General features: G+C 42.8%; 2 protein-coding genes across 2 annotated transcripts; one reads left to right on the top strand and one right to left on the bottom strand.

The window, feature by feature from the left end:
* The first annotated feature begins 7,901 nt into the window (after positions 1 to 7,901).
* Positions 7,902 to 12,481, top strand: LOC139416865 (lens fiber major intrinsic protein-like). Its single transcript, XM_071166011.1, has 4 exons — positions 7,902 to 9,413; positions 10,622 to 10,786; positions 11,218 to 11,298; positions 11,548 to 12,481. The coding sequence occupies exons 1-4, from the start codon at positions 9,054 to 9,056 to the stop codon at positions 11,731 to 11,733; spliced, it is 792 nt and encodes a 263-aa protein (XP_071022112.1). The 5' UTR covers positions 7,902 to 9,053; the 3' UTR covers positions 11,734 to 12,481.
* Positions 12,482 to 15,346: 2,865 nt separating this feature from the next.
* On the bottom strand, positions 15,347 to 19,746 carry LOC139416864 (prostaglandin E synthase 3-like). The gene is made up of 8 exons (XM_071166010.1): positions 19,302 to 19,746; positions 17,936 to 18,049; positions 17,623 to 17,692; positions 17,393 to 17,491; positions 17,080 to 17,169; positions 16,913 to 16,984; positions 16,723 to 16,741; positions 15,347 to 16,525 (listed from the first exon to the last, which is right to left on the bottom strand). Coding segments are annotated over exons 1-8 (486 nt in total). The 5' UTR covers positions 19,304 to 19,746; the 3' UTR covers positions 15,347 to 16,505.
* Positions 19,747 to 23,071: the final 3,325 nt, after the last annotated feature.

Below are 23,071 nucleotides of genomic sequence, written 5' to 3'. Positions count from 1 at the left end.
TGGTGTAACTCGGGCAGTTGTTGTTGCCATCCTGTACCTGTCCTGCAGGTGTGATGTTCGGATGTACCAATCCTGTGCAGATGTTGTTTACACGTGGTCTGCCACTGCGAGGACTATCAGCTGTCAGTCCTGTTTCCCTGTAGCGCTGTCTTAGGCGTCTCACAGTACGGACATTGCAAATTATTGCCCTGGCCACATCTGCAGTCCTCATGCCTCATGCCATTTTTACGAATTATCTTTGAAAGACAGGGTCCTGAAAAATTGACATTTATTTTTTTGCTGAGTTTATGTGCATGGATGGTTTTTTAACCAACCAGATTTGGGAGAGATGTCCTTATGTAAAAAATGTCATAAGGAAATGTAAGAATAAAGGATGTCCAATTCTTATGTACAATTATGAATTTGTGCTGATAAAAAAATACATTTTTATAAAGTCATCTATCTTGTTCTGTTGTTTCCTCCTATCTATAGTCTTCATAAAGTCATCTATCTTGTTCTGTCGTTTCCTCCTATCTATAGTCTTCATAAAGTCATCTATCTTGTTCTGTCATTTTCTCCAGTCTTCATAAAGTCATCTATCTTGTTCTGTCGTTTCCTCCTATCTATAGTCTTCATAAAGTCATCTATCTTGTTCTGTCGTTTCCTCCTATCTATAGTCTTCATAAAGTCATCTATCTTGTTCTGTCATTTCCTACAGTCTTCATAAAGTCATCTATCTTGTTCTGTCATTTCCTACAGTCTTCATAAAGTCATCTATCTTGTTCTGTCATTTCCTACAGCCTTCATAAAGTCATCTATCTTGTTCTGTCGTTTCCTCCTACCTATAGTCTTCATAAAGTCATCTATCTTGTTCTGTAATTTTCTCCAGTCTATAGTCTTCATAAAGTCATCTATCTTGTTCTGTCGTTTCCTCCTATCTATAGTCTTCATAAAGTCATCTATCTTGTTCTGTAATTTTCTCCAGTCTATAGTCTTCATAAAGTCATCTATCTTGTTCTGTCGTTTCCTCCAGTCTGACCAAGAGGTACCTGAAGAGCTATTGGAGTGACGGGTGAGTCATGTCTGACAGTCACAATTAGAGCTAGGTTGTGTTCACCTGGAACCACCCGGAAGAAAACAGACTGGAACAGGGAAGGACTACGCTTGTTTTAGTTTTCGTGAATTTCTTTTTTGCTTCAGTGTGCCCAAATTAACTGTCTACCAGTCAGACACAGAGCAGACCTGGGTTCAAATAGTGTTTGAAAGTCTTGAGTGTCAGACAGACAGAGTTTATACCTTTGGGACTATTCCATTGGTTCCATTGCGTCAGACAAGCTCAATCGAGCACAGCTAAAGTATTTGAAAGAGTTAATATGTAGAGTCACAGTAGAGAGACACACACACACACACACACACACAGAGACAGATAAGGGTGTGTACTGGTGTCTTCCTTCCTCTAGGTTGATATTTGATTTCATCGGTAAGCAGCACCTCCACATGATCCTAAAGGACCGCCCTCAACGGAACCTTCCTACTGTGCTTCAGTGACTCAGTGATAGTAGGCATCACCATCGCATATGTGGCTCCCTCCGAGAGTAAGTCTGCCACACACACACAATCATATAGTTAGCTTTTATTGCAGCTACATCATGTTAGCTAAATGACAGTGTCATCTTCAGAGAAAGGAGTACTATAATACCTGCGTCCCAAGTAGCAACCTTTTTCCTTCTTAGTGTACTAGTGTCTATTGTAATTGATCATACTCTGTTTTTCCACTCTGACTGCTTGCCTCTGGTCTTGAATGCTGGATGCCAGAGACACAGAACTATATATTAGAACTCATATTCTAATAACTGACATTATTTTCCCTATTTTCCTTTACCTGGTCTGTCTCTCTCTCTCTCTCTGGTCCTCTCTCTTCCTCTTCCTCCCTCCCTCTCTCTTGACGGGGGCCAGAAGATCCAGAATATTCTATCGTCTACCAAAAGAGACTTGGAGGAAGACATTAAGAACATCTTCCTAATATTGAGTTGCACCCCCTTTTTGCCCGCAGATCCGCCTCAGTTCGTCGGGGCATTGCTTCTACAAGGTGTCTAAAGCGTTCCACAGGGATGCTGGCCCATGTTGACTCCAATGCTTCCCACAGTTGTGTCAAATTGGCTGGATGTCCTTTGGATGGTGGACCATTCTTACACACGGGAAACTGTTGAGTGTGAAAAACCCAGCAGCTTTGCAGTTCTTGACACAAACCCGTGTACATGGCACCTACTACAATACCCCGTTCAAAAGCACTTAAATCTTTTGTCTTGCCCATTCACCCACTGAATGGCACACACACAATCCATGTCTCAATTGTCTCAAGGCTTAAAATTCCTTCTTTAACCTGTCTCCTCCCCTTCATCTACACGGATTGAAGTGGATTTAACAAGTGACATCAATAAGGGATCATAGCTTCCACCTAGCCCCAGAGACACCAGAACATCACATTTAAGAACATGTTGAAGATTGTTCCACAAATAAGCTGCAAGAAAACAAAAACTTGCTACCTACTTCAGTGGATGTTGAACACATTTCTACCTGAAAATGAACACATTTCTAGCAGTAAATGTGTTAAATTATAGCCATGGTATAAAAGAGATAATCAACAGGGCTCTATGCGTTCTCTAGAAAATAATGCAACTCTGTGGAAGGTCAGGTCCACCCTGCTAACACACCATGGAACACACCTTCCACATCGTTCATTGTTTCGTCGTTCATACACGAAACCAAAGAAATCAACTATGAGGAAAATTTCTGACACAGCAAATATACAAACCTTTAGTTTCTACACGTCATGTATTAAAAATGTTTTATTTAACTAGGCCAGTCAGTTAAGAACAAATTCTTATTTTCCAATGAGGGCCTACCCCTGCCAAACCCTCCCCTAGCCCGGACGATACTGGGCCAATTGTGTGCTGCTCTATGGGACACCCGATCACGGCCAATTGTGATACAGCCCTGGATCAAACCAGGGTCTGTAGTGACACCTCTAGCACTGAGATGCAGTGCTTTAGACCGCTGCGCCACTGAGGAGCCCTAAGTGCTGAATTCAAATTCATAGATCCAACAATGATGTTGGGGGATTCCCGAAATCAAGACATGATAGGCAGAAAATCCGGAATCCTCCAACCAGGATTTCTGGAAAGTTCCTGGAATTTTGCAACCCTTGTTGTAATGAATGTTTCTACCACTGTGTAGTGCCTGTGAGTTAGCTCGGAGCTGGTATTGAGGAGAGAAGGAGATGGTCTAGGCTTCTGTATGCTGTAGTGTGTGATTCTACCACACAGTAGCAGGACTGGGGTGGGTGTAGTACTTATTAGGATCCCCAGTTAGCTGTTGCCAAGGCAATGGCTACTCTTCCTGGGGTCCAAACAGGAAACAACATAACATGATATACACAGCACTAGATTACAATTTCATTACAATTCAGCCATTCAGCAGACGCTCACATCCAGAGCGACCCACAGCTAGTGCATTAATCTTAAGATAGCCAGGCAAAACAGTATTAGATAGATGGTAGCGAGCTATATGGCTTGGATGGTAGAAAGAGGGGCTGTGGAGTGATTGGTTGTGTTGGCGTCAGCAGTCTGAAGCAGAGAGGCAGGTGATAGAAAATAAATTCCCCACGCTAGCAGGTTTTAACCCCATCCCTGTAAAACAGGCTTACACCCACAATAGAGGGCTTACCAATGCAGGACTGGTCAGGAGGGGGGCAGAACGCACAGACCACAATAGAGATACAACAACCCACCACCCAACGAGTTCGTTCTGAGCCTGGCCTGCCTCTTCCTTATTAAGGCCTACAGCCATACAGGCATAGCTTGATATTTACACATTTGGTCGACTCAGACTTTGAGATAATACAGAACTCTGTGTTCTTTGGTTATTTCAGTTGTTTGTCAACTTACTAAAATGGTTGGTGATAACATCAACATGCATAGCTCAATTTCCTCCATTTCTCCATGTAAGAGTGGGCTTGGAAATTACATTGAAGTGTGCAGCTGGCTGGTATGAGAGAATAGCTTAAAGTTACGCTGATCTTTATCATAAAAATTAAACATCCCTTTCCTTTTATTACACATGATCATTTATACAGTCTGTGTCCTGGGGTCAGTCGTTAATAACTGGTGTCTTGTGTGATCTTAGGTATGCTCCCTATAATTCTGCCATCTCTCTCGCTCTCTCTACCATCCTGGAGGACCTGGCCTCAGGACAACCTGGCCTGATGACTCCTGGTCTCAGGACAACCTGGCCTGATGACTCCCACCCTCAGGACAACCTGGCCTGATGACTTCCACCCTCAGGACAACCTGGCCTGATGACTCCTACCCTCAGGACAACCTGGCCTGATGACTCCCACCCTCAGGACAACCTGGCCTGATGACTCCTGGTCTCAGGACAACCTGGCCTGATGACTCCCACCCCCAGGACAACCTGGCCTGATGACTCCTGGTCTCAGGACAACCTGGCCTGATGACTCCCACCCTCAGGACAACCTGACCTGATGACTCCTGGTCTCAGGACAACCTGGCCTGATGACTCCCACCCTCAGGACAACCTGGCCTGATGACTTCCACCCTCAGGACAACCTGGCCTGATGACTCCTACCCTCAGGACAACCTGGCCTGATGACTCCCACCCTCAGGACAACCTGGCCTGATGACTCCTGGTCTCAGGACAACCTGGCCTGATGACTCCCACCCTCAGGACAACCTGACCTGATGACTCCTGGTCTCAGGACAACCTGGCCTGATGACTCCTGGCCTCAGGACAACCTGGCCTGATGACTCCTGGCCTCAGGACAACCTGGCCTGATGACTCCTGGCCGTGCTGCTGATCCAGTTTCTGGTGTCCTGCCTGTGGGTATAAAACTCTGATCTGTTCACTGGTCGTGCTACCTTGTCCCAGACCAGCTGTCCCCCCCCCCCCTCCCATGCACATGCTGTCTCGACCTCTGAATGATCGGCTATGAAAAGCCTACTGACATTTACTCCTGATGTGCTGACCTATTGCACCCTCTACAACCACTGTGATTATTATTTGACCCTGCTGGTCATCTATGAACGTTTGAACATCTTGAAGAATGATCTGGCCTTATTGGCCATGTACTCTCTAATCTCCACCCGGCACAGCCAGAATAGGGCTAGCCACGTCACAGAGCCTGGTTTCCTCTAGGTTCCAGCCTAGGTTCCTCAAGGTTTCCTCCTAGGTTCCAGCCTAGGTTCCTCTAGGTTTCTTCTAGGTTCCAGCCTAGGTTCCTCTAGGTTTCCTCTAGGTTCCAGCCTAGGTTCCTCTATGTTTCCTCTAGGTTCCAGCCTAGGTTCCTCTAGGTTTCCTCTAGGTTCCAGCCTAGGTTCCTCTAGGTTTCCTCTAGGTTCCAGCCTAGGTTCCTCTAGGTTTCCTCCTAGGTTCCTCTAGGTTTCTTCTAGGTTCCAGCCTAGGTTCCTCTAGGTTTCCTCCTAGGTTCCAGCCTAGTTTCCTCTAGGTTTCTGCCTAGGTTCCAGACTAGGTTCCTCTAGGTTTCCTCTAGGTTCCAGCCTAGGTTCCTCTACGTTTCTTCCTAGGTTCCAGCCTTTCAAAGGGAATTTTTCCTAGCCATGGAGCTTCTACATCTGCATTGCTTGCTCTTTGGGGTTTTAGGATGGTTATCTGTATAAGAACTTTGTGACATCTGCTGATGTAAAAATACATTTATAAATACATTTGATTGATTTAAATGAATGTGATTGTTAACAGACATGGCTCACCCAAAATCTATGTATTCTTATGGAATTTCTGTCCCATGGTACTACAGTATAAGCAATTTGGTAAAGGGTATGCTACACAGTGAGTGCATATACTGTAGATATGGGGTGGAAAGAGTAGGCTATCTGAGTAGCTACTGCTCCACCACGGATAAGGGCAGCTATATGAGTAGCTACTGCTCCACCACGGATAAGGGCAGCTATATGAGTATCTACTGCTCCACCACGGATAAGGGCAGCTATATGAGTAGCTACTGCTCCACCATGGATAAGGGCAGCTATATGAGTATCTACTGCTCCACCACGGATAAGGGCAGCTATATGAGTAGCTACTGCTCCACCACGGATAAGGGCAGCTATATGATTAGCTAATGCTCCACCATGGATAAGGGCAGCTATATGAGTATCTACTGCTCCACCGTGGATAAGGGCAGCTATATGAGTAGCTACTGCTCCACCATGGATAAGGGCAGCTATATGAGTAGCTACTGCTCCACCACGGATAAGGGCAGCTACATGAGTAGCTACTGCTCCACCACGGATAAGGACAGCTATATGAGTAGCTACTGCTCCACCACAGATAAGGGCAGCTATATGAGTAGCTACTGCTCCACCACGGATAAGGGCAGCTACATGAGTAGCTACTGCTCCACCACGGATAAGGGCAGCTATATGAGTAGCTACTGCTCCACCACGGATAAGGACAGCTATATGAGTAGCTACTGCTCCACCACGGATAAGGGCAGCTATATGAGTAGCTACTGCTCCACCACGGATAAGGGCAGCTATATGAGTAGCTACTGCTCCACCACGGATAAGGGCAGCTCTTATACATTCGACAGCAAGACAAACAGATCATAGAAAGCAACAGAATCTGTGACTGGGAGCCTTTTGTTTCTAGCGTATGAAAGGAAGGGAGGAAAATGTCCCTGAGCACAGCACTATCCTTTCATCCGTCTGTCCTCTCTAGCGGGCTAGCCTGATCAGCGCGATGCTGGACGCTCCCGTGCTGAAGCTCAATAACAAACCCCCCCCCCACCCCTCTCCTCCTCCTCTGTTGCTTTATCTGTCCTGAGCCCGAGCCTCTCCGCTCAGCCGCCACATACAATGTAAAAGTCTGCCTAATCAAATATGGGGCTGAGCAGAACCAACTTGAATTGCATTGCACCCATCCAGAATACTAGGGAGAGAGCTACCTATGGAGAATAAAGCAATACATGTATTGCAATCAATGTAATGATCGTTCACTAGGAGTTTCCATTGAAGGGTTTCATAGAGTGGATGTGTGAGAATGAGAATAGCTTAGCGTGTGGAGACAATCAGAAGACTATTGAGAAAGACCGGTTGATAATGAGGCACCCCTCTGGATGCAGTGCTGCCAACTGAGGGGGTTAAAGGTTGAGGGTAAGGTTGAAGGTTGAAGGTTCAAAACCCAGTTACATATTCAAGGCAGTGTTAGAGATCAACTTTGGAAAATACTAACAGTTGAGAACACCATTGTAGAGGCAAACCGGCTTCTTAATATGGATATAGTTCATATCACTGATTTGCATTGATATAAAGCCACACATATTATAAACCCTCAATAATCAAAGAATATTGTCAGAGTTACATTGATGTTGTCATAACAGACAGTAAGTCAATCAATCTCCTGAACTCGTCCTGTCTTTCAGGTCATAGTGAGATGAGAATACTGCATGCATAACCACACATTACTTCAGTCTTTCTGTTGGCAGCAGGTTGTGAGTTCAGCCTGGTTTCTGTTATGGGGCCTCCCTTGCTCTATGGTGTTATGAATGCTGGGATTGTCCTCTGGTGTCTGTCAGCACTTGAAGCATGTTGAGAGAGGAGGACAGACCCTTTTTATCCCACTGGAGAGATGAGATGGGCCCAATAGGACTCTGGAAAGGCTAACTGGGAACCAGTATAGGTCTTATATATATCGACTCAGTACTGGTACTCCCTGTATATAGGCAAGTCATTTTTACTCGTTATTGTTTTTCACGGTGTATTTATTCATTATTCATATATATATATATATATATATATATATATATGTGTGTGTATATATATTATAATTTTTTTCTTGTTGGAAAAGGAAAAAAATAATATTTCACTGCATTTCACTGTTGTTTTCAAAGCATGTGACGAATAAAATGTGATTTGCTATTTGTCTAAAGCGATCCACTACTGGTAGTAGCAGAATGTCAAGTATCTGACCTTACCGACCTCAACGTCTAACATTACCAATATTAACAGTTAGGAATACCACCCAAACTACTGGTACCTGTTCAATAGGATTTTCCTGAGTTTACACATGATCAAAGTAAAATATGTCTATTCAAACCTATAGCCTTTCAAAATTCTCCTCCTTCAACCTTTTATCTGTGTCCTGGACTATATGAACTATATGAACCTCAGAGTTCAGGTTTAGGGTTAGGATGATGATCCCTGGCATGGGCACTGGGCAGCGAGAGGTCAGGGTGAGAGAAGGGTTAAGTATTTTTGTTGTGTTGATCTGTTGTGTTGTACGGTGAACCCTCCCAGCCCCTTCCCCCGGGGGCCCGTGGCCCTGGGCTGTTATAAATAGTCCCATGGGCTCTCCCTGCTCTGACAGAGAGGCTGAATGTCTGCAGGACATCCTTTTCTCTACTAACCACCAGCAGGGTTGGCATACCAACACTCCGCTCCACACAGACAGGACGAGCAGGGTTGGCATATAGACGCACAGAGACCCACGCTCCGCTCCACACAGACAGGACCAGCAGGGTTGGCATATAGACGCACAGAGACCCACGCTCCGCTCCACACAGACAGGACGAGCAGGGTTGCCATATAGACGCACAGAGACCCACACTCCGCTCCACACAGACAGGACGAGCAGGGTTGGCATATAGACGCACAGAGACCCACGCTCCGCTCCACACAGACAGGACCAGCAGGGTTGGCATATAGACGCACAGAGACCCACGCTCCATCCACACAGACAGGACGCGGTTTTCTATAACTGGACTGAAAACAGCTTACAGAAAGCAACATTGCAGATCATTGGAAGTCAGTAAAGTTAGTGACTCCTAGAGAGTTGCATGTGGAACTGTTGTTTACGTGCGGAAGCATCTTTAGGTTTAGGGGCCAATTTTGCTTTGAAGTTTGCTCTCTTTTTTTAATCTTACCTTGAAGGCATCACTGAGATAAGTCATTATTGATACGGTAAGCAGAGCTAGCTCACTCTAAAGGAGAATACACATTTGGGATAGCCATTTGGGCTAGCCTCTTGACTTTTTGGCCACCATGTGGGAGTTCCGTTCCATGTCGTTCTGGCGGGCAGTGTTCGCTGAGTTCTATGGCACCATGTTCTTTGTGTTCTTCGGTCTGGGGGCGGCTCTGCGCTGGACCACCGGGTCCCACAACGTTCTCCACGTGGCTTTCTGCTTCGGCCTGGCCGCTGCCACCCTCATCCAGTCCATCGGTCACATCAGTGGTGGACACATCAACCCGGCTGTCACCTTCGCCTACTTGATTGGCTCCCAGATGTCCCTGTTCCGCGCTGTCTTCTACATCGTGGCCCAGTGTCTGGGGGCGCTGGCTGGGGCCGCTGTGCTCTACTCGGTCACCCCCAACAACATGAGGGGCAACCTGGCACTCAACATGGTAAGATTAGCCAGAGACAAAGAGGCAAAGCGAGAAGTTTTACTCCGCCCAAAATGTATCCACGAAAATAAGCCCACGAAGTGAGGTAAATGAGAGTGTAGAATTTGGTCAACACAAAAATGTATTGCTAATTTGCTACGTGACGGTAGTGATGGTTAGGTTGTTACGAATGCACTGATATATACATGGACACATGAGGCATGAGGCAACTTTTCTTTTTTATGACTATCAGAGTAGTGTCTATTGTCATAGAGACAGATAGAGGGCTTTTCCATTAAGGGATTCCACCATTTTAAAGTAGTCAACTGGGTGGGGATTCCTATGAGTTGGGAGCAATCAGTCAAAGAAGAAGAAAATAGAGTACTTTAAAATGGAGATGAGCCCATGCTGACGCTATGATGGCAGAGATACAAAGATGAGTCCTCTATCTTTATGGCCTGTTGTTCACACGTGTATCTGCTCTCTCATTGGCTAGAATTGTCCCACCTTATCTCGCCTCCTCCCGCCTGCCTTCCATCTTTGAGGACAGTATTTCCATTGTTAGAGCAGTCAGTTGACTATCTTGTCAATATAATAGACAATCTTTGGACTACTTGACCCATGATAGGCGAATTCAGTCAATTCAGTTAAATTGAAATGGAATTGATCCCAACCCTGATAGGAAAGTATTTATCACACATTTCAGAGTTCCATTTTCATCTGCCATTTGAATGAATTAAATGAACTTGACAGGGGATAAAGAACATCTGTGTGTGTAACCACAATTAGGTGGTCTATTAGAATTTCCAATTCAGTCTTTCTAACATTGTGAGTATCAGACAATTTAGCAACTCAGTTTAAAGGTCCTAATAGAAGGCCTGTGGCAGATGTGTTGGTTATATAGCAGTTGAATCTGTACAACAGTCTTTAATAAAACATGGCCAGGGTTGTGGATACATTTTGAATTTTATTTTACAATGTTAGACGTTATGAATAGGTGATGATACAAAAACACCACTCTTTAGAATGCAAGGACAATGTAAGATTTGCTAATGATCTTTTCTCCGTGAGTCATTTTGATGTGTTTAAGGTTCAACCTGTTGATTGATTGATTGATTGATTGACTGACTGCTGAAGTTTTTCACATCGGCCAGTGGAGCCGATATGACTTCCAAAAGTGAACTGGAACCATTCACTAAGCCGTGTTCGATCTCTGACCCCTTGTCCAGCTGCAGCCAGGTATCAGCCTGGGCATGGCCACCACTGTGGAGGTGTTCCTCACCCTGCAGCTGGTTGTCTGCATCTTCGCTGTGACCGACGAGAGGCGTAACGGACGCCTGGGCTCTGCCGCCCTGGCCATCGGCTTCTCTGTTCTCATAGGACATCTGTTGGGGGTAAGACATATTACAAATATATCAAATATATATATTTATAGACCATGAATTATATAGGGAATTGTATCGGGGTGAAAACGAGCTTAGACACAGGGTCAACTGGGATGAAGGTGGGGTAAGAGACAGTCTTGGAGAGAGAGGCCATTATGACTCAACAATACGATCACAACAGCATATATAATAGACAAAAGCTGGGGATTTAGGTTTCGGTCAATTTAAATGATGAATGATTAGATGACAATGACAGAAGCAGTAAAACCTGACTAATCCATCCCTGTGACTACAAGGGAGAAGGAGTGTGTAATCCATTGTTTTGATGTGGTTGGTTAGGACACTAGAGAGGGCGATTATGATGCAGGGAGGTTTTTGACCACTCCATATTCTACACACTGCTACCTAAACATAACCCTGATCCACTGTCCTTCCTGTAGATGTACTATACTGGTACTGGAATGAACCCTGCCAGGTCCTTCGCCCCCGCTGTGCTGGTCAGAAAATTTGTCAACCACTGGGTAAGACCTTTTGTTCACACCTTATAAAGCCATTTACATTTAACATTTACAGCAAGTTAAAAACAAGTTACAATGTGTTGTTTGGAGTTTAGAACTGTGTAATGTGACATGTAGCTAGATGAACTCATCAACACACCCCCCCCCCTCTCTCTCTCTCTCTCTCTCCCTCCCTATCTCTCTCTCACTCACTCTGTGTGTATGTGTCTCTGTCTTCCTCTCTTCCCTCTCTTTGTTCTGGTCCTGTGGCAGGTGTACTGGGTGGGTCCGATGATTGGCGGTGCTATGGGAGCTATTATCTATGATTTCATGCTGTTCCCCCGCATGCGCAGTCTCTCTGAAAGGATGGCCATCCTGAAGGGTACCAGGCCCCCAGAGGCTGAGAGCCAGCAAGACGCCAGAGGAGAGCCCATCGAGCTCAAGACTCAGGCCCTATAAGCCTGGTGAAGAAAGTTGGCTTTCTGAACCCCATATTCCCCTATTCTGTACACAAACCTCCTCCGAACCCTCAACCCTACCCAACACACATACACACACATTTCTCTTCCTCTCTAACCCACACACCCACATAGTACACACAGACCATCACGACAACTCCACCTTTCTCAACCTCCTCATCCTTACTCTGCTGATCCAGAAACAGTACATGCTGAATTACTGGGCAGCCAAAGCTCTAACCCTCCTCCAACCTGTGAACTATGACCCCCTCCCTCCAATGGACTGCAGGACAAAGATGGAGGGTAAGAAGAGGACTTAGTGGCCACTGAAGAAAGCACCCTGCTGCGGCCTGTTGTGTAGGGAGTGGGTCAGTCCTGGCTGACCAGGTAGCTGTAACTGCTCAGGACAGGGGCATTTCTCTCTCTTCTTTTCTATCTATATTTTGTAGTCTGCTAGGAGTGTAGCTACAGTAGAGCAGTGAACTTTATGCTTTTTCATTTTTTTTATGAAACTTCTGGTACCTGATGTGTATGTTATTATTATGCCCTTGAAGAATTTCCAGGGATTTTTTTCAACTCTAGTTATATTTTCAAGTCATGCGTTGTGTTGTTTGTGCGTGTTTTAGGAGACCATTGTCTCATTAACAATTCCTTTGTTCATCATCATGCTGTTTTACAGTACGTAGTTTACCTTTATTTAACTAGGCAAGTCAGTTAAGAACAAATTCTTATTTACAATGACAGCCTACGGGGGAACAGTGGGTTGACTGCCTTGTTCAGTGACAGAACAACAGATTTGTACCTTGTTAGACTGCAGCCTATTCTAAGGGAAAGAAGCATCTTTTGTCCCCCTCTTCCTTCAATGAAAGTTCTGATTCATTACTAGCAACATATTTAGAGTGCTCCCCTTTTGTCCAAAAGCCCTTCAATTTTTAGCTGTCTTTTTAAAAATTGTTCTGTCTAATTGTAGACTGTCTCTTCTAGGGGAGCACAAACAGTCAGATTTATATGAAAATTAACACACAACACACACAAAAACTCAATCTCCATTTCTATTTAAACACATTATCTTGAAATTGTATATTATTTTTCATTTAGTATTACAAAATTCCACTTCTTTGACCTGATGTCTCTCGTCAACTTTGACTTTTACAGCCATGATAAGTGCCTGAAGACATAAAAGGGTTTCTTCTGTATGCAGTTCAGTACCAGTATTATCTGTGCCAGACTGTTATGTTTTACTCTGTTTCTGGAATGCTGGGTTTTTTTTTTCATTAAAGGTTTTGCTGTTACAGCGGTTTCATGTACAGGCGTGTGATAGCTGGATTGGCTTTTATTTTGTGTCATTTTACTTAATAACAAAAAAAATCAAACTGGCTTTGTCGTGTGGATCAAGCTTATTTTATTAGTTGATTGTAGATTCTTTCTTATACATATCCTTTAAATCTCTCTTCTGTCTAGGCCGGGGAGAGGTTCTCTTCTCTCTCTAGGAGGAGAGGTTCTCTTCTCTCTCTAGGAGGAGAGGTTCTCTTCTCTCTCTAGGAGGATAGGTTCTCTTCTCTCTCTAGGTGGAGAGGTTCTCTTCTCTCTCTAGGTGGAGAGGTTCTCATCTCGCTCTAGGAGGAGAGGTTCTCTTCTCTCTCTAGGAGGTTCTCGTCTCTCTCTAGGAGGAGAGGTTCCCGTCTCTCTAGGAGGAGAGGTTCTCGTCTCTAGGAGGAGAGGTTCTCATCTCTCTTTAGGAGGAGAGGTTCTCATCTCTCTTTAGGAGGAGAGGTTCTCATCTCTCTCTAGGAGGAGAGGTTCTCTTCTCTCTCTAGGGGGAGAGGTTCTCGTCTCTCTCTAGGAGGAGAGATTCTCGTCTCTCTAGGAGGAGAGATTCTCATCTCTCTCTAGGGGGAGAGGTTCTCGTAACTCTCTAGGAGGAGAGGTTATCTTCTCTCTCTAGGGGGAGAGGTTCTCTTCTCTCTCTAGGAGGAGAGGTTCTCATCTCTCTCTAGGGGGAGGGGGGTCGGTTTAAGGTCTGTTTTTCCCTCCAAACTCAGGTTCTTATCACCTGGTTGCAGATCTGTTTGTGCTATGTTGCCATTAAGTTAGCAAGACATCACAAATAGATCTGAAACCAGGCTATGGTTCTTATACCTGGGGGGTAAAAACAGAGGCGAAAAAGAGAGAGGATCGTGTTAACTGAGGCGACTAAATGCTTTAGCTTTGTGTTACTGTCTGGGTGAGGATGTGAGGTAAACTAAACGTGCACTTGTTTGCCCCCCCCCCCGACTCCTTGGTCCCCCTCTTCCCTCCATTCCTGCTTTACCCCCCTACCTCCTCCCTCTGTTTACAAGGCGGACATTTTGTGTTCTGATCTAATGATGACAGGACAGTTGATGGGATGGAGGGAGGGGTACTGCATCGTTGAACCAGCTCATTGTGCTATTACACCCCCTTTCCGTTTCCACTGCTTGGTAGAGAAGTAAACCGAACCAGACATGTAAACTGATTCTCCTTTTTACATTCACTTTTATTCCGCTTGATTCCCCCAGCGATGGATATAATAGGTTTCCTTACTTTTTAAAATTCAAATAATGATGCTTGTATTCCATTGAAAAGCTTTGTGATGTACAGTGTACAATTTGTTTTGTTTTTACCATGATTGTTGAAACTGGATAGATAGACAATATAATTTCAAAGCTATACAATTTCTCCTCTTTGACCATTTAGTTATGAAAGGTATGGGGAAAATATGTAATAACCATACGCTTAGATCCTATCAAGAACATATTATATACTTTAATAATCAGAGAATCCTGGATTTATAATTTTTATGTTAAAAACTTCCTAAAATTCAGATTTTTCTGTCTTTGTCTGTTTTCTTCTAGATTGAACTGTAGAAAAGAACACTGGAACAGTTTTAGGTTCATTCTTACCAATGGGGTGACAGGTGTGCAATTCAGTCACAACATATTTTCCTTGCATCTGTATAATATACATTATTTCTTATCCAATTGTAAAATCTAACCCAAATATAAATGTGATAGAACTCCATGGACAGGGAAATTACATTTATGTATATAAACAAATTCAAAAAAGATTTGGAATTAATGGTTTGTGCATGATTCTTTGAAAAGGAGAATATTACCATCTATTACTGACACAACACAAAAGCCCCAATCAGCAGAATCGAGTGTTTACTCATTTTAGTCCGTGAATGGTGAGCAGTGCCGACATTTAGCATGCTCCTAAACTGAACCAACAATAATTTTGTTTAGAGGAAATGAAAACTTAAAGTGGGACTGTCCAAAAGGTACATTCTCTGGCAGAACATATTGCTATGTTGGTTTCTAATCTGTATAGATGCTCTCAGTACCCTGCTCCTGTGTAATATCCAATGATGCATCAATGGTTATATCTGGGTATGAAGCCATGGTATATAGACCATCAACACCACCTGGTGGTCATAGCATGTACTAGCATTCAACAGACTAATTCTCACATGCTGTAATAACAGATGACCCTTGTTCATGTTGTCATGCCCTTTATATCCCTTTAATCTGTTTAGGTCAAAGATATATTATTCTCACTTACGTGCCAAGACACTTTTTAAACCGGACAACAACAACTTAGTCAGAGACAGTTTATTAGAAATATGTGGAGAAATTCCCACCGCATTTAAACTGATATTTCATCAACGATGAAACATCTACGATATAGGTTGGCGAAACATAGTAGTGCATCTGTTTTAACACGTGCATTTGTTTTTTTTTGTACTGCGAGTGCAAATTAAACTTGGCCATTTAATGACAAGTTATTTTTGTTGCGTTTCTGCACCCCTTTGAATGTGGAAGAAATAATTTGCTGCTTGTTTTATACAAAACAGCATGCAACAAATACAGAGTTAACCAACGGTATATACTTTTAAAATGTTCTGTATGTACGATGTTAACTAAAGCAAAAGCATCCTTGCAAAATGTGATTGAAAGGTTTTTCATGCTATACTGTAAAATAAGTTTAACATGCATATTTCATCCATTAATTTCTCATACCTTTCCAGATGTTAACGTACATTGAGAAAATATTTGTTCCGAGCTAAAACTTGTTTCAATATATTAAGAAAAATAAAACAAAAAATGTACAGTACGAACAAAAGGGGTAATTTCTCACTAAAAAAAAAACAACTTTATTGAAAATAGGCAGTTGTTTTAAAACATATTTTTTCTTCTGTTAGAATTTACAATTATGTTGATATTCAATACGTAACCTCACTGACGTTATTAAATAAAAAGGTGGAGAGTAACTTTCAGACTATCCCATCAGAGCGGGGCCACATTCAGTAGGAAAACATTGTCAAACGTTGCAGATTGAAATACGATGAGCCGACACGATTCCTTCATTCTACATGTCAGTGGCACCTTTGTTCTACATGACGTAATTCTATCTGAACGTTCCATAACACTGTTCCTTGCTGAAGGCACCCCTGGTTGTTAAGTTAAAGCACGGTATAACTGAACCCCACAGCACATCATGGAAACAACTGAATTGTCCATGCAGAATTAGAACAGCAAAGCACAGCACTAAGACATTGGCTGGAGAATGCTCTGCTGCGATGCCATGACGACAGATACAGTCTCTCCTCAGTGAGGTTCCTCTGACGTGTTTGGAAAACTGCTGATATTTCCTCCTTTTTCAAATATGGCTACCAACTCAACTCGTCTCTCTCTTCAACCGACCTTTGAGGCTTTCATTTCTTGTCGTCATCGGTTACAGACTTTATATGCACCATTACTCCAGGTCTGGCATCTCTGAAAAAAATTACAAATATTAAAATGTAAAAAAGATTTTAAAAAAGGTAAAAAGCTAATCTACCAAGTCTACAACATGGCTCATGTGTGGATGGTATGAGACTTATGAACAACTTTCAAATGAAATGCACCATGAAAATGCTATAGAAATTGGCTGCTTGCTTTTAACCATGTGCTAAAATGATATCACAACTTACTTTCATCATCGCTGTCGTGCTGGAAATAAAAACAATATGAGATTCAGTGTCAAAACTGGAAAACTCAACAGAGCAAGAAAGCAAGTAGTTTCTCTTGCAGCTACCGTATATAGTACACTGGTAAATGTTTGCATTTGCCTTGATATATTTGCTGTAAAATGAATTTAGATGACAGAAAATAAACACAGACCTCTTCGAGACCTTCCATACCACCCATGCCCAGATCTGGCATGCCGTCTTCTCCTCCCATCGTATTCATCATCTGAAAATAAGCAACAATCATTGTTTCAACATAAAAATATATATAATTTAACACATTTAAAACATGACACACTTTGTGCAACGTGACATGCTTGCCTCTGAGAACTTGTCGAAACTGGACAGATCCTCATCAGAATCATCTTCCCAGTCTTTCCAGTTGTTGAAGTCGACACCCAGCCATTGAAACTGTGAGAAAGAAAACATGACATCCCAAATCAAAATGATTTTAACCAACATTAAAGACAAAATGCCCTTCTTATGTGATCTGAGCCTATTCAAAGCGTCTCAGGGTAGGGGTGCTAATCAGTTTGGCCTTTTAGGAATAAGATACATGGACTGGAGGCCCAGAAATACAGGGCAGAAAAAGTAAGGTAGAATACATAGTATTGCGCATTGAAACAGTTCCTACTTTTGCCTTGTCTTTTGTTAACCGTGGCCATGCTCTTCCTGCCTCTGCTTTCTTCAGACAACACAACACTGATCTGTCTGTACGTTTGTGCTTCGATGCCTGTAACGAGAGGAAGAGAGATAATCGGTATATTACAAGTCATTTTGGATGAGGGACCTTTTTTGTCAGCCAATTTAACATCCAGGTCATTGCAGATAGTGATTCTGCAGCTAAATGAAAAACATACTTACATTGGGATCAATTGAGTCGAAAAGGTCCAATTCATTATGGTGTTTGAGGGTTTCAATCCCACCAACACAACTGAAAAGACAAAGTAAAATAGATGGTTTTGTTCATTCAGACAGTAAGGGCCAATAAGATTGATCTTATTCATGGGCTAAAAGGAAGATGATGGTTTTTAGTCCAGGATTAGGTTTAAATCTGTGTCCAGGAAACTGCCCTCCCCAAGTGTCTCTGAAGTAGGCCTAATTTATAGACAGCTCACAATTTAGCCTAAAATCAGTCTCACTTAAACTACAGTGTGTACCGGGTGAAGCAGCTTACCGGAAATCAAGTTTTGATTTTTCAAACTTCACTTGTAGATCTTTGCTGTCTTCTACCAGGAACTCAATAAAGACAGAGTCCCTTCTGTCATACCACTTCGCTGTTGCTGGCTGCCTATAGGACGTTAGAGAAGACTGATTAGTCCGATACAAAGCAGTGATCAATGTCTTCTAGTTTTTGATTATGAAATCCATCCATCCATATTTGTGAAACTGCACCCCATCATTATAGCCTGGGTACCAGTTTGTTTAGCCAACATTCCACTCTATGTCATTATGCCACATGTTTAGCATGACAGGGAGTGGCGAGGGGAATGATAGTTTAACAGACAGTTACCAAGACTACCATCATTAGGGAATAGGGGATACATTTATGAAGGGATAAAATGTGGGAAGGATAGGGGGCTTGTTCCATCTATATATCACTCTGGTTCCAGCCATTCATTATAGATGCAAAACTGAATAATGTGCCACTTAGAAAGCTGTCTACTCATCTGCTACATGCATGGTGAAACAGAAAGCATACACATTTGCTTTAAGCATTGATTAGCTAGCTAAGGTAATACATTGTTTGGTTCATTCAGACACTATACATCAGGAACATTAACTTATCAGCTGGAGTGTAGCTCCACCCATCAACTTTATTTAATCCAAGGTCATACTTGTCAGGTGGCTCACTGTCACTGGTCTCAAGGGATAAGGCTTCCTTGAATTCAGTGGTTTGATGGCCAAGCCTAATAGGTATTATTGGCTAACCAGCTCCGACATATTAATTCATGAGCTAGCTAGCAGGCCACATGAAACTCCAACTAACAAGCCAGTAGCTAAGAGCCACTTCGCAAGGAAATGGCTCGCTAATACCAATTTATATGGCTCTAGCTAAAACTAGCTAGTCCACGTGATAAAAAGGAATAACTTGAATAACTAGCTAGCTATGAAGCCAAGACTCCGCCTTGTATTATTATTAAAGTAACACTATGGCTCGCGATGATATGGACGAGTATCATTGCGCGAGTGTAAAGCCGACATTTCGACTAGTGTAAACTGACAAGCGCGCCATTCATTCCCACTAATCGCCCCATGCATGAAGGAGCATAGAGCAGGCCTAGCTAGTTAGTTAGCTACATTTGGCACCCGCTAGCAAGCTATAACATTAACGTTGCATTTCTGTGTCCCATGGACAATATGGAAACTATCATTGCAGCGTTGCTATACACGTATAAAGGTTTGGGCATTCCAGACACAGCCAGCCCTAGTTAAACGCTGATTAAGCTTGAAGCTAGCTAGCAAGCTACCCCGCATTTCCAAGAATATGCATCCCATGCATTGCACGCTAACGTTAGCTCCCTCCTACCCCGTACACGTACATCTCTTGCTATCTATTTCTTCCCACTCCAGACCGCAGTATTAACCACGATGTGTTGTTGGATATTCTCTTCTGTAGCAAAAAACGACAGGGCAAAATGTAAATATCAATCCTAGACCAGTAACTGCTTTTCCTCGTTGTGCGCAATGACGCATCTAGAATCAAGTCACCGTGGCCTCGCTCGCGCAGTCCGAAAGAAGTTTCTGGATCTTTCGCTCGTGCAGGGACAAGTCTCTTGCACGCGCTTTACCTGAAGTAAGCTACGCTGTTACCGTGGCAACACCCACACACAGAGAGAGTTGATCTGTATAATAATAATAATAAAAAAAGAGTTGATCTGTATCACATAATGTCAACTATTTCCCCTGTATAACACCAGTATGAACAGGCGTCACTGGCAGGGTTGTAGTGCTGCTGGAGCGCAAGGAGTGGCGCACCTTTTTTTTCAATTTGAGAATACACTGAGCTGGTAAAACTATTTCTGGAAAATTAATTCTGATAAATAATTCTAAATAAATGTAATTACCACTAAAATCCCATGAAAAACGATAGAATGACAAACCAAATAAGTATGTATAGCAGCCTAGAGGTACAGTGCCTTCAGAAAGTATTCATACCCCTTGACGTATTCCACACGTTGTTGTGTTACAGCCTGAATTCAAAATGGATTAAATACAATAAAAAAGCTCACCCATCTACAGTCGTGGCCAAAAGTTTTGAGAATGACACAAATATTAATTTCCACAAAGTTAGCTGCTTCAGTGTTTTTAGATATTTTTTGTCAGATGTTACTATGGAATACTGAAGTATAATTACAAGCATTTCATAAGTATCAAAGGCTTTTATTGACAATTACATGAAGTTGATGCAAAGTCCATATTTGCAGTGTTGACTCTTCTTTTTTCAAGACCTCTGCAATCCGCCCTGGCATGCTGTCAATTAACTTCTGGGTCACTGACTGATGGTAACCCATTCTTGCATAATCAATGCTTGGAGTTTGTCAGAATTTGTGGGTTTTTGTTTGTCCACCCGCCTCTTGAGGATTGACCACAAGTTCTCAATGGGATTAAGGTCTGGGGAGTCTCCTGGCCATGGACACAAAATATCTATGTTTCGTTCCCTGAGCCACTTAGTTTTCACTTTTGCCTCATGGCAAGATGCTCCATCATGCTGGAAAAGACATTGTTCGTCACCAAACTGTTCCTGGATGGTTGGGAGAAGTTACTCTCGGAGGATGTGTTGGTACTATTCTTTATTCATGGCTGTGTTCTTAGGCAAAATTGTGAGTGAGCCCACTCCCTTGGCTGAGAAGCAACCCCACACATGAATGGTCTCAGGATGCTTTACTGTTGGCATGACACAGGACTGATGGTAGCGCTCACCATGTCTTCTCCGGACAAGCTTTTTTCCGGATTCTCCAAAAAATCGGAAAGGTGATTCATCAGAGAAAATGACTTTACCCCAGTCCTCAGCAGTCCAATCCCTGTACATTTTGCAGAATATCAGTCTGTCCCTGATGTTTTTCCTGGAGAAGTGGCTTCTTTGCTGCCCTTCTTGACACCAGGCCATCCTCCAAAAGTCTTCGCCTCACTGTGCGTGCAGATGCCCTCACACCTGCCTGCTGCCATTCCTGAGCAAGCTCTGTACTGGTGGTGCCCCGATCCCGCAGCTGAATCAACTTTAGGAGACGGTCCTGGTGCTTGATGGAATTTATTGGGCGCCCTGAAGCCTTCTTCACAACAATTGAACCGCTCTCCTTAAAGTTCTTGATGATCCGATAAATAGTTGATTTAGGTGCAATTGTACTGGCAGCAATATCCTTGCCTGTGAAGCCCTTTTTGTGTAAAGCAATGATGACGGCACATGTTTCCTTGCAGGTAACCATGGTTGACAGAGGAAGAACAATGATTCCAAGCACCACCCTCCTTTTGAAGCTTCCAGTCTGTTATTCTAACTCAATCAGCCTGACAGAGTGATCTCCAGCCTTGTCCTCGTCAACACTCACACCTGTGTTAACGAGAGAATCACTGACATGTCAGCTGGTCCTTTTGTGGCAGGGCTGAAATGCAGTGCAAATGTTTTTTGGGGATTTAGTTCATTTGCATGGCAAAGAGGGACTTTGCAATTAATTGCAATTCATCTGATCACTCTTCATAACATTCTGGAGTATATGCAAATTGCCATCGTACGAACTGAGGCAGCAGACTTTGTGAAATTGTATATTTGTGTCATTCTCAAAACTTTTGGCCACGACTGTACACACAATACCCCATAATGACACATCTATTGAAAATGAAATACAGAAATGTCTCATTTACATAGGTATTCATGACCCCTGAGTCAAAACTTTGTAGAGGCACCTTTGGCAGCTATTTTTGTGAGTCTTTCTGGGTAAGTCTTTAAGAGTTTTCCACACCTGGAACATTTGCTCATTATTCTTTTTAAAATTCTTCAATCTCTGTCAAATTGGTTGTTGATCATTGCTAGACAACCATTTTCAGATCTTGCCATATATGTTTAAGTAGATTTCAGTCAAAACCAGCCACTCAGGAATATTCACTGTCTTCTTGGTAAGCCACTCCAGTGTAGACCAGGTACTGACTGTTACTTGTGATTTTGACCACCCCTTTGTTCAGGGGCACATTATTCAATTTCTGATAGTCACATATCTGTGGAACTATTTCAGTTTGTCTCAGTTGTTGAATCTTATGCTCATACAAATATTTACACATGTTAAATTTGCTGAAAATAAACATAGTTGACAGTGAGAGGACGTTTATTTTTTTGCTGAGTTTGTATGCAAATAAATATGAATTGATAGTTCACCGCTTGGTTTTTTATTCTGTATTCTGTAATAGGGTTTATTGTAACCATGTGTTCAAGCTCATCAAATGGAAGTTGAATGATACACCGTAGTGTAAGCTACAATGAAATGCCTACTGGCATCTAAAGCTCTCCTCGTGCAATGATAAACTATATGTATTTGTATTTACATTAGGCTGCAGCCTAGAAATAGATATATACCACGTAGTCGTAGTACTATTACTGCAAATTATTGTTTGTTCCTGAAATGGCCGAAAGGCAGCGCTATCCTTCAGCACCACAACCTGGTTCAGCTTTTAACACCATTGCACGACACTGGCGCTATCCTTCAGCACCACAAGCTGGTTTAGCTTTTAACACCATTGCACGACACTGGCGCTATCCTTCAGCACCACAAGCTGGTTCAGCTTTTAACATCATTGCACGACACTGGCGCGATCCTTCAGCACCACAAGCTGGTTCAGCTTTTAACACCATTGCACGACACTGGCGCTATCCTTCAGCACCACAAGCTGGTTCAGCTTTTAACACCATTGCACGACACTGGCCTTTCAGCAACACGAAGGGGGCTCCAATCGCTTAAAACACTTGAATATCTGTTTATGATAGCCCCACTCATCATTTCTTACTACAAATAGAAAATTCTCACAATTGTGCTCGTTTAGTAAAGTTACAACCAAGCTGAATCAATGTCATGCAAGATCACATAACTAATCATTTTCATTTTTACATAAAAACACAACCGCATAGCACAGGAGGCCTAGAACTTTACTATTACACCAAAAACACCTAATTTATGAGATTTTAAGATGGTGAGTTGAAGCAGAATTGTAGCTTCTTTTTTTTCTTCTTCTCATGCACCAGGGATGGATATAAACTTTAATTGAAACAAAATACAAGGCTAATAGTTTAACACCATCTGCTGTAATTCACTCACAGAACAGTAAT

This window comes from Oncorhynchus clarkii, chromosome 9 (genome assembly GCF_045791955.1).
Source record: "Oncorhynchus clarkii lewisi isolate Uvic-CL-2024 chromosome 9, UVic_Ocla_1.0, whole genome shotgun sequence".
Lineage (NCBI taxonomy): Eukaryota > Metazoa > Chordata > Actinopteri > Salmoniformes > Salmonidae > Oncorhynchus > Oncorhynchus clarkii.
The sequence above is the reverse complement of the archived record's forward strand: the minus strand, read 5'-3'. Positions and strand labels throughout refer to the sequence as shown.